Source organism: Anolis sagrei, chromosome X (genome assembly GCF_037176765.1).
Source record: "Anolis sagrei isolate rAnoSag1 chromosome X, rAnoSag1.mat, whole genome shotgun sequence".
Classification (NCBI taxonomy): Eukaryota; Metazoa; Chordata; class Lepidosauria; order Squamata; family Dactyloidae; genus Anolis; species Anolis sagrei.
The window spans coordinates 23037050-23049821 of record NC_090034.1 but is presented as its reverse complement, the minus strand read 5'-3'; the positions used below and the strand labels follow the sequence as shown (position 1 = coordinate 23049821).

The following is a 12772-nucleotide window of genomic DNA, read 5'->3' as shown; positions in this document are numbered from 1 at the left end:
TAAAAACAAAAACCATACATATAACATTCTTCCTCAATCATCCATCCCCTCCCCCAACCAGGTCTCCTGGCATGTCATTTCCTCATGCCAGGAGGACATGAGGAGGAACGTTATGGTGTCCCAGTAAGTTTTTTAGTTTTTAGGGTGAAATTGGGGGGCTTTGGGGTGGCTGCATGCAATCTTGATAGTAATCTGAGTGGCATGTAGCCATCTCCTCCCCTCCTTCCCCCGGAAAGCCAGGGCTTTTGGTTGGCAGTGGGGACAGAAATCCACGCTAAAGCAGATTTTTAACACCCGCTTTGGCATGGATTTCTGGGCTGTCTGGAAGAGTCCTTAGATTCCACTATAATTGTCATAATTCCTTCCTGGCAAATGTTGGCACTGGTAGATCAGGGAGGACATTAGGAATTCAGAGGACTCTTCCACACAGCCTTATAACCCAGAATATCAAGGCAGATAATCCACAATATCTGGGGCCTCTTTTATTGTTATGTCCATGCAGCATTGAATTTTCCAGTTTGTAAGTCACCTTGAGTCCCCTGCGGGGTGGAAAAGGTGGGGATAAAAATGAAGCAAATAAATCAGCCTACTCATTCAGGGTCAATTTTTCCCCAAATTTTTTTTGAAATTATTTGTGTTAGTTTTCTGCAGCACTATTTTTAAAGTGGAAAAGCAAATTAAAACTTAGCCAAAAAGAGATACAGTCACTGTGTTGGAGAATTTTATTCAGATACAAACAGATATTGCCAAACATATTTATGAAAATATCAGTAGTTACAGTTTCAATAGGTAGTAAATTACATTAATAGAATAGTCTGTAGTCAATATTTTGTCTTTGTTCATAATATTTTGTCTTGAAATGAGGAAAAGGCTGAAACTGAAAGTACCTATATACAAACTTCATTGTATGGTCCAAATGTAACAGGTTTCCCCCATCTCCTCTTCCTCACCCTCCTACAACAATAAACACTTGAAATACATGTGAAATACAAGGCCCATTCTACACTGCCATATAATCCAGATGATCAAAGCAGATAATCCACTTTATCTGCTTTGAACTGGATTAAATGAGTTTACACTGCCATATAATCCAGTTCAAAGAGGAATAATCTAGATTTTATGACAGTGTGGAAGGGGCCCAAAGAAATATGCGCCTGCCTTCTAGCAAGGCTTAATTCCCACAATTCCCCAGTCCAAATGATCAAATGCTTCTGGGGAATTGTCTTAATCTTCTTTCCTGTGAAGTTTAGGCTAGCCAAAAGCTTCTGTTGTCCTTTGAACTGAAGGTATAAAATATTGCTGAATGCAGGTACTAAGAATTCCTGGTTTTGGATTGCTTTGAACTGAGATTTCCAGACAATGTCCCAAGCCTCTAGTGACTGTAAAAAAAAAGAGGAGTACAGCAAGAAGCTCTGTACAGGGAAATGGAATAGACCTACTAACATTCGCCTCTGGGGGGTGTTTTTATGATCCACTTAAAAATGAATACAAAGGAAGGTAACTATACTATTGGGAAAGGCTATGAACAGGGGGAACTGAAGCAGAGGAGAGGAGAAGATAGAACCAAGACTTCAAACCACATAAGCTCTAGCTTCTGATACAGAACAAATGTCATCCAGTAGTCGCCATCTGCTCACCCACAAAAAACCATATTTAATAAGCCTTGGCACCATAAGAGGGTTTTGTTAGACCAGTTGCTCTTGTTGCAACGGTGTAGTAACGGTGAGGTCGTGGACCATATTTTAGTTTTTGCAAAACACTGGTGGTCCATGGACCACAGGTTGGGAACCACTGCACTAAAGCAAGTCTACAAAATAGGGCTTTTGAAGAGTGAGATAAAAATGGAGTTTGATAGGCTTCCGAGCATTGGGTGAGTTTTGATTTTAAGTTTTTGCATGGGCAGCCCCCCCCCCTGTGTTTTTAAATATCTGTTCATATATACAAAACTACACATTACACATGACGTACAATTTTAAAATGAAGATTTGCACACCTCTAATATACAGTATGACCCCTGTATCTGAGGGGGACACATTCTTGAAATTTTTTAGATTTGTGACCTAACTTAGCACACAGAACCCCCATGACCAACAAAAAATAATTGAGGGCTTTGGGGGGGGGGGATTCAACTTAATTTGCGGGGAGTTGTAGTTCACCTACATCCAGAGAGCACCATGATCCCAAACTATGATGCACACATGCCTGATATGCCCAAATTTGAGTACTGGAAGGGTTTGGGTTTGGGAGGGATTGAGCTTGGAGTTGTAGTTTACATATAACCAGAGAAAATGTGAACCGCACTGACGATGGACCTGAATCAAACTTGGCACATGGAACCACCATGGCCAACTGAAAATACTGGAGGGTTTTTTTGGGGGATGGGACACGGGACACGGGACAGACCTTCATTTCTGGAAGTTATAGTTCACTTACATCCAGAGACACTGTGACCACCACTGATGAGGGATCTGGACCAAACTTGGCAAACAGAACCCCTATGACCAACTGAACCTACTGGAGGGATTTGAGGGGACTGACCCACCAGCCAGAGACCACACTGAACCCCACTGATGATGCTTCTAGAGCAACCTTCTCCAACATGACAAACTTTAATTACTGCTGAAGTTTCAGGGGATTAACCTGGCCTGATGTGAGTTGTAGTTTACCTAACCTTATGCATTTTGTAAAAAAAATATGACATTTTCAAATAACCCATGCAATGGCGGGCACTCATGCTAGTTCAGATATAAAATACATTTGTCAATCTTATATATATATATATTGTGTATATATATGCACTTTGATGTATACAATCATGTAATTCCTCCATCTAGCCTTCCGGCAAGCACATTTCAGAGGAACAATGATATGTGATCATCCAAACTCAAGAACACAGAACATTTCAAAGGTTAATAAAATAAAGGTACAAAAGGAAAAGGACTAAGAAGTGGAGGATTGGAACATATGGTTTATGTTCCAGAACATTCAAGCTTGTAGTAAAGCACTGGATATTTGTGCATTATTTTGTCATTGTTATGGCCATTAACATTTTTCACTGACTTCTTATTGCAGTAAATGTTCTTAGTATATACAATCATTGCATGTGGTTTAACCAGACCTCAAAAATTGTAACTACAGTAGCTGCAATCCCCCAGTTGGCAGAGGTAATGATGTCTGGGGATTCTGGGGGTTGTAGCCAAAAGGTAACATTCCTTTGATCAGGACCCAACGCAGAATAAAACTCTGCTAAAAATGACTTTAAGTTTTTGGGACCCTTTTCCAGATTCTTAGTACATGAAATGTGCTGCATATTCCTGCATGCAAATACTTTTGAGGGCTACAAAAGGTTGCCTAGTTTTCAATCCCTCCAGCAAGGCAAAGGCTTCATTAAAATTTCCAATTGAACATGGCCATACAGCCCAAAAAACTCATAGCAACCAAGCCATAAAAGCTTCCGACAACACATAATGTGGATGATCTGCTTCGATAATCTGGATTATATGGCAGTGTTCTTCTAACCAAAGTAAAAGAATAAAGTGCAAAAGCTGGGTTGCAGTTAAACATAAAAATACCCCAATATTATGACAAAGACTGATTGATAACTTGCAAACAGAGGGAGAAAACGTGGAGGCAATGACAGACTTTGTATTTCTAGGCGGGAAGTTTACTGCAGACGTGGACTGCAGCTAGGAAATCAGAAGATGTTTGGAGGAGAGCAATGGCCAATCTCGATAAAATAGTGGAGACATCACAATGGCAACGAAGATCCACACAATTAAAGCAATGGTATTCCCCATAGTAACCTATGGATGTGAGAGCTGGACCATAAGGAAGGCTGAGCGAAGGAAGATAGACGCTTTTGAACTGTGGTGTTGGTGGAAAATTCTGAGAGTTCCTTGGACCATGAGAAGATCCAACCAGTTCATACTTCAGGAAATAAAGCCCGGGTGCTCACAGGAGGAAAGTATATTAGAGGCAAAGATGAAATACTTTGGCCACATAGAGAAGACAGGAAAGTTTGGAGAAGACAATGATGCTGGGGAAAATGGAAGAAAAAAGGAAGAGGGGCCGACCAATGGCAAGATGGATGGATGTTATCCTTGAAGTGACTTGCTTGACTTTGAAAGAACTGGGGGTGGTGACGGCTAACAGGGAACTCTAGCATGGCCTGGCCCATGAGGCCACGAAGAGTCGGAAGCGACTAAATGAATAAACAACAAATGGCAGTGTAGAAGGAGACCTAGTTAAGCAAAGTTCCAGAATGTTGGAGTAGATTCAATTTCAAAAAACTATAGTAGGGCCCCTGTATCCACAGGGGATATGTTCCTGGGCTTCACATGGAGATGCGAAACCTCCGATAATAGCAAATCCTATTGAAATAAATGTCTTCTGACTCAAGAATACCAGAGAATCATGGCTAGAGGAAAGATATTTGGATCCTGCATGATTGTACCTATGCTTCCCTACTATTCTATGGGGAGAAGAAACCCAATGAATATAGAGCATGGACATATTATGTTAGACTGTTAGATAGAAAATGCATTGACTGAGACCCCATTGTGCATTACTTATTGGAAAATACAGTTCTAATGAACATCTAGTCACATACCCACTGAAGGGTTAAGTAAATGGTAATGTGGAACTTGAAGGACATACAAAGAAGCTTGAGTCATGACCATGTGACAGGCATGACAAGAATTACACCATTTCCATTTTGTCCCGGTTTGATCATGAGAAGCAATGGGTTTAAAAGTGGGTAGTAAGCATGTACCTTCTCTCTTGCTATGATTCTCACTTCTTGCTGTACATCTCTTGCTGATATCTGTTGTAAGTATATCATTGTATATACTGATACGATATGATGCGATCCTGATGTGTTTATATAATTGTACATAAAAGCAATATGTCAAGATTAAAAGCCTCTGAAAACCAGAGTGAAAGTGTTTCATTAAACAGTGAATGGCACAAGGTCAGGCTGTGCAGTAAAAACTCTACTGTCTACTGATAAAGAACTCTGCAATGTTTGGGTTGATTTTTATAGCTTGCCTCTAAGACAATCAGTTCAGTGCGCAGCATAGGGAGGGCATGATTGAGAAAGGAGAAAACTATAAATCACGCAACCATCCTGCCGTTTTTTTCCTAACATATTAAACTTTCAAGCCTTGTCCCCTATGAAGCTGCTAAGCAAAGCTGACCCAACCTTGCAATTTTCCTGCCAAATGAATGTAATACTCACTTAATTGTCAGCAGTAGTATCTATTCACTACCATAAGTATGAAAAGGAACTATAAACGCATTAATCTAGTTTAACTACAGTCAACATGGTATTTGGCTACATGGTATCTGAGGCCCCATCTACACTGCCATATAAACTTGTTTCTGAATCCAGATTATCTGTTTTGAACTGGATTATATGGCAGTGTAGATCTGGCCTGCCTTTCCAGAATCCTACCTTTAGATCTTTTTAATGGGTTTGAGACCATTTCTACTGAAAAAAAGTGTGGAGCAGAATTTGGCTCACATTTAATAAAGTGACTGGAAAGCATATAGAAACAGTCCACTCATGTGTCAAAATCCCACAAATGAACAAGATTGTATGGGTTATATACCGTTTCGTATTATTTAAGGCGAGCATGCACTGAAACAATTACTCAACAAGAAATAGTAAACAATGTCCATTTCCTTTGCTTCATTTGCTACTTGTGGCTTCATCTGCCGGTGACATCTGTAATATATTTAGTAGATTGTGAAGATGGTTCTTTTGAAGAAACCTTTGCTTCTTTTAAACATGCGGTCCAAACAACATGGTGGAAAATCTCGAGGTTGATGGTATGTGACTTCCACAAGCATCTCTCTCTCATCCCAATAACATTTAAGCATGGATGAGGAAATGCTGGAATTTATAGGTACAAAGGGCCCCTATGTTTCCTACAATCTTACCCTCCTCCATATATGCAAACAAGAGCTTCGCCAGGAAAAGTCTTACAATGTCCTTAGGCTCCGATGGGTATTATAGACTCCATTAAAATGCAAAGGAATATAGATAAACAAAGCACCTTGCAAGGCGTGGGCATGGAACCTTTAAAGGTCATGATTCCAAAAGGGATGCCCAAGTGTTGTGTGTTTTGATTGTTGTTGGTATTATTATTATTATTATTATTATTCTTGAGATAACATTCTTCTCCTTTTCATTAACAATTTTGGATATGGTGTCAGACTCAGCATTCAAGATGATGGCTGCAAGTGCTTCCGCATTGCTTGGCATGCTATGGCTGAAAGGTGACTCCCATTTCTGTCCCAGAGAGTCCTCAAAGTTGAGCATAGGCTTCCTACAAATACTTTGTGGGTGGCTCACTTTGTTTCTGTGCTGTCTGTAGAAAATCTGTGCAGTAGGATTCCATGCCAGATATAAAATGCAACAGAAAAGAAAAGGAAACCAAATAATCGAGGGCAAGTAAGGCAACAACCCTCATCCATAGATAGATAGATAGATAGATAGATAAATAAATAGATAGATAGATATGTATAGATAGATAGATTATTCAGTGTGGATGTATTTTGATCAACCCAGTTCATTCAAAGTAATACGTCTGCACTGGAATAGTTTTTCACCAAGAACATTTCGTGGCACTCTTGTTTCAAGGTTACACCATGTGCTTAAAGGAGGTGAAGCTGATTTGCTTTCTCCTTGTTTTTCTCCTGTTTATTCCAGTTCTACCCTAACGATCTTCTGAATCTCAGGGAGACATGAAATCCAACGGCTGCTCTTTGCAGTTGACGATTTGGGCCATAACATCCCACGAACGTAACAACTTCAACATATCTTGCACCCGGAGGGAACCATCTGCATCACAATCAGGGCGATATTTTTATAGGCTTCCCATTCTTATCGTATTGGTAAACGAGCATTTTAACACAGTGAGAGTTGGCTGGAGATATCCATGGGCTGCTGGTGATTGAAAAGTTATGGTTTGTATAGAACTGAACAGGTTGCTTCTGGCATTTAAAGAAGGCCTTAAGCGTTGCAGCGGCCATTGTGCGGAATCGCTTGCTAATAAAACAGTACAGGAAAAAGTTGATGGCGGTGTTCAACAGGGCTAGCATGTTGGCGACATCTGAGACAATGTGGACCGACCAGCTGTTGTTTATTGGGGAGACATACAGGTGATATAGTATCATGATAATCCTCGGTGCCCAAAGGATGGCAAAAATGGAGGTGATTGTAAACAAGATGGCGGTGGTTTTCCCTGTAGAATACCCTCTCAGTCGGAAATTGCACTTCTGACGAAGCTTGTACACAATGATTGAATTCAGGATGAAGAAAATAGAGCAAGGGACTAAGTAGACAGTAAAGCAGTGGATCCAAATGAGGATGTGATGAATCACCGTACTTGTGTAGTCTTCCTTCCAAATATTGGGCCACCAATAGTATGGAATGCTGGTCAGGAAACAAATGATGTAAACACTTAAAATGACTTTTCGAGTGCGAGCCGGGTAAGAAACCATGTGGTATTTGAGCGGATGGCAGACTGCTATGTACCGGTCAATAGTTAATGGCACAGTAATCCAAATGGACGTGTGAATAGAAGAAAATTCCAAGACCTCAATAATTTTGTCCAGGATCTCGGGCATTTGTTTCTTCAGGATGAAGTCTTCCAACAGAAAGTCAACAAAGACAATGAAGAAGAGTACCAGTAAGTCAGCAGCTGCTAGAGCTAAAAGGTAATTGTAGGAGGACTTTTGTCTGCGCGCCACCAACTGCGACAGGATGATGACTGTCAAAATGTTCGCTGCAGCAAGAGGGAGAGAGAGGGAGAAAGAGAGGAAAGAGTTGCATTAATTTTACAGGAAGTGGAATGACAATCAATATTTGAATACTCAGACAAATTATGTTTCCTGCCCACTGCATTTTAGCTTGCAGAACTATTTTTGTTTATTTATACAAAAATTATTTTCTTTCCTTCCAGAGTTGACACACCACTCAGGCAGCTGATGATAGTAGCACAGTGGGTTAAACTCCTAGCTGCAGGAAATCTGCTGACCGGAAGGTTGACAGTTCGAAGCCACGAGTCGGGGTGAGCTCCCGACTGTCAACACTAGTTCCTGCCAACCTAGCAGTTCGAAAGCATGCAATGTGAGTAGATCAATAGGTACCACCTTGACAGGAAGGTAAAAGAGTACCCCATGCAGATATGTAGATATGCCGGCAAGACAGTTGGAGATGCCTATGGACAACAGGCTACTCGGCATGGAAAAATGGAACAAGAGAACCTCCTCATGGCTGGAGTTGAGCATTGCTTCCACATGCCAGAGATAGAAAAAAGCGGAAGGTCTTTACCTTTCTCTGTGTTGCATATTGTTATTCACTGTGTAGAAAAGGCATAGAATGTTTGCCTCATATGTGTATTGTAATCTGCTCTGAGGGCTGTTCCATACAGCCCTATAACCCAGAATATCAAGGCAGAAAATCCCACAATGTCAGCTTTGAACTGGAGTATGTGACAATGTGGACTCAAATAAACCAGTTCAAAGCAGATATTGTGGGATTTTCTGCCTTGATATTTGGGTTATATGGCTATGTTAAAAAGGGCCCTAAGTCCCTCCGGGGAGATAAAGCGCAATGTCAATTGTGTCATTATTATTAATCATAAAATGCTATGCAATTCTACATAACATTATGATGGCACCAGTTAGGCCCCCTCTATGATGCCATATAATCCAGATTATCAAAGTCGATAATCCACATTATCTGCTTTGAACTGGATTATATGAGTTTACATTTTGTAAAGGTCTTCATTTTGTAGCAAAACTCTTTAAAAGAAGCCACCAAGCTGTCCTCTGAAGGCCAGGAATGTCTATATTTTAAGTGCTATTACTCAGAAGTACTTTTCTTCTTTTTTATGGGTTGTGTCTCTGCTTTGCTGTGACATGGAGAATAAGGCCCCTGCTTTGAACTGGGTTATAAAATCAGGAGGGCAGATATCTGTTTTCGCTCTGGGATGCTGAAAGATCTGTTTTCTATCGGCCCATAATTTTTCGGGGGGGGGGGGGTTCCAGGCATTTCAGTGGTTTACTCTAAAGGAGGTGCTCAGCTGCAGGCAGGCACACGTGCTTTCTAGGCCTAAACACTACACACACACACACACTTCCCAAGGCAGGGAGGCATGGATCACTACATGCTCACGAAAAGCAGTCGAGGAGCTGGGATCAGCTCCCGCTTGCTTTTGTATCAAGCTGATTTTCCTACCGGGAGGGGGCTTCCCGTTACATGCTCCCAAAGGTAATGAAAGTAACAAAAGAACGAATGAAACAAAGGAAAATGGTTCTGCGCACAACTCTAGTACAGTCAACCTTGCAACGCCCATTTGGGTAGAATAGTGAATTAGCACCAGGTTTTTATCTGAACTTTAGTAGTAATATCCAAGGCTTTGAACCTTTTGTCCAAAATGGATGCAACAACTTGGAAAGCTCTCTAAAGCTTAGACTAAACCCCACTAACATTGGAACTACCAGCTGCCCCTGAACCTAAATCAAATGGGGAGACTTCTGAACTGGTCTGAGCCAAACTGGGCTCTTTCCTGAATCACTGAATAAGGTCTACGTGTGGTGGTCAATGCACAACCCTGTTAAAAACTTTTCAGTGCATTTGCCAGACCAGAACAGGGTCTAGGCCAAATGAAGGCCCTTGAAATGTTCCAATGGTGAGGTATGATTTGAAAGCACATGATGTGGCAACTTCGCTGAGCTCAGAAAGCCAGGGCCTAGACGAGAGAGATCAGGCTTTTCATAATATGGTTCAACATTTTCTCTTTTCAAATGGGCTCTGATTTAATCCCACTTTCACCATAAAATATGAGAGATCAATCTCTTCAGAATAATCTCACCACCCACTCTTGCTCCATCAACACATTTAATTAGTTCACGAACAAAGCATAGAGCTTCATTTACTAACGGTGTGTGTTGCCAAGTATTGACATTTTCATATGCGTTTAGTAATTACTCCTCTGGCAGAGCTAATGCTCCACATTTAATGTTTAACTCTGGATCATGCTGATTGTCTTTTCAAGGCCAATCAAGAATAATTATGTGAATTTCTCCAAATAAAAATGGAAAAAAAAGAGTGGAATAAAACAAAATATCCTTATATACTTCCCTCAAGTAAACCATGAATGTGTATTATTTGCGACTTGTAGACCAACGTTTACTGTAACCCTCTTAGATTAATGCAAGCTAATTTTAAGCTTGATTGCCTGCAGTGGGGAGGCACGTGTAAATGTTTAAGTAATGGGATGGACAGGGTGAAGAATAGGTGACCTATAAGCCACAACCTTTCTGATTTGCCATTTTGTTGGAACCCTCAAGTTATTTCATACAAAGGGACAACGAGGAAGACAGAAATGCACTTCTATCAGCATAATTAAGGTTTTAAGATTAGTTGGAATGTCTTTCTAAAATGTTTTCCTTATCACTAGTGCACTATGCAACAGGGTGTTGTACTCCTGGCCCAGAAAGCCCTCAGACTTTAAACACCACACAGGTGAGTAAAAATGAAAGCAATTTATTGAAGATACTTAAAAAGCAGTAGCAGTAAAAAAAAAAAAACACTCCATAAAAATAGGTAAATCAAAGTAGGTAGAAAGATAAGCAGAAACAAATAGTCCAAAAAATAAGTCCATCAGAGTTCATGGAAAACAAATACAGAAACTTCCAAGGTAAAACTCCAAAACTTGACTCATGAAGTCAAACAAAGCACAAAATACATGAATCTATCTAAGGCAAGGCTTCCAAGGACCAGAAAAGATGTCTTAACTCAATTCCAATGTTGCTTCATCTGACTGTAGATTATGTACTTGGCACTTTTATCCCCTAATCTACTCTATGTCCCAAGCGGCCAGGAATGGATTTTGTTTAATCCTTGACTCTGATATCAATCTCTCTCACAGTCTGGCAGAGCACCAGAAAGATTGGTTTGTTTGCCTATGCTGACTGAAAATATGCCTTCTATCTACAGGCTCATTAATTTCTGCAGCTGGCCCAGGTGCTGAGCTTTTCTCAGGCTCAAAATCCTGGGAATTATCTGGTAGCAATTCAGGCCCTCTTCCAGGGGCCATACCATCATCCCCAAACCCTTCAGGAGCATTCTCATCAGAAAAGACACTTTGAACAGGAATCCCATTGTCATTCTCTGCATCTAGGGCAATCTCATCATTAGAAACATCAACAGGTACATGACCCTCAGAAACATCATTGTCATTCCCAACATCCAGAGTAAGTACCCTGATCATTAGCCACAATCACAGGATGAACTCCAACACAGGGCAGGGCTTTCATAGGACAGTAGAACGTTTATATAAGAATGTCCCAACAAAACTTACAAATCCTCACTTGGCCTCGAGTGACATTTTGACACCTCAACGGGGTTTTGACCTATAAACAGTACAAAAGAGGCCTCTTTGCCCCCTAAACCAGTTCTAACAGCAAGACAGAGAGAAACAAAACCTAGACTGGATTCCTAGCTGGAACATCTCTGGCTCTTCCTAAGCTGCTCCAGCTCTGTGTGATTGCTTCCCCTGAATGTTCTGGGAGGAGTCCAATCCAGAGACTCCACTCCAGAGATTTCAGTGCACCCTGGTGTAGTAGAACCTCGGTCTAATGCAAAAGTACAGGGCTTGCAGCAGACTGGAGCAACCATTGTACCTCATAGCTCAGTGCCTCGGCCTGCGTGCCTTTGCCTGCTTGCCACATGCTCCTCTCTGCTTTGAGAGGTTGTTGTCCACAGCAGAAGTTTGGTTTAGTTCACTTGTGTGCTTTTTATTCCTGGTACTGTTATGTTTTGCTTCAAAAAAAAGAGAGAGGGAGGGCGAGAGCAAGAGGGAGGCTGGAATTAGTACTGTACATATCGCACAGCATGATGAAAATGATGCTGTCTTGCCTTGCTGTTATACTGGCCAACACACATTTTGTTACCTCAAATCTGATTTCTTGCCACAACGGCTGGATGCACCAAGCATTGCCTATTTCTGAAAATTTTATACAATATTTGTTATTGGTAAAATACATTTTCCAATTTAAAAATACATAACAAAAATGGGGTGGTTTTCAGACCCCTCGGGAGCAGATTAATAGCATTTCAATGGGAAAATTGTTTTGAGATGAGAATGTTTTGACTTAAGAACAATCACAGAACAAATTAAATTCTGGTCAAGATATCACTGTATTGGCACCTTGATTGTAGGTTCACTTGTTGCTTATGTTGTTTTCTTTTTTTCTGCTGCTAGTTGGAAAAAATGTCCAGTAATTCTGAAATGCTTTGAACCAGAGACCCAGACTGAATACAGTGAGGGTACTGATTTTGACTTGTAAGAAAAAAGACCCATTGAACACAGAAAAACTCACTTCTCAGTAAACATGTATATGGTTAGATTCTTAGCAAGTTATTCATAATGGTGATTTTGTGTTATATAAAGAGGACAGTTCACACAATGCTTTAGAATCAGACCTTTGTGTTTGAAAATACTGGAACACGATTTGTCAATAAAACTCCACAAGGCTTAGTGGTCGAGAACTGCAGGCATGCTAAACCAGCAGCTTGGCAATAGTGGCTTCCTAAGGTGTAATCCATCTTTAGCACTAAATTTTAATGGGGGAGGGGGGGGGGAAATCAGACCGATTATCTCCCTGGCCTAATGACTGCTTGCTATGACTGAGCACCCAATATATTGATGGGGGAAGGAAAATTAGGCTGCATATGGTGAAATACGTATTTCTGAAG

General features: G+C 40.8%; 1 protein-coding gene across 1 annotated transcript in view; it reads right to left on the bottom strand.

The window, feature by feature from the left end:
- Window positions 1-720: 720 nt before the first annotated feature.
- GPR139 (G protein-coupled receptor 139) overlaps window positions 721-12772 on the bottom strand; it is a 30326-nt gene continuing 18274 nt past the window's right edge. The window contains exon 2 of the mRNA XM_060786406.2: window positions 721-7790. Coding sequence (XP_060642389.1) covers window positions 6856-7790 — 935 coding nt within the window. The 3' untranslated portion in view covers window positions 721-6855. The remainder of the gene's footprint in view (window positions 7791-12772) is intronic.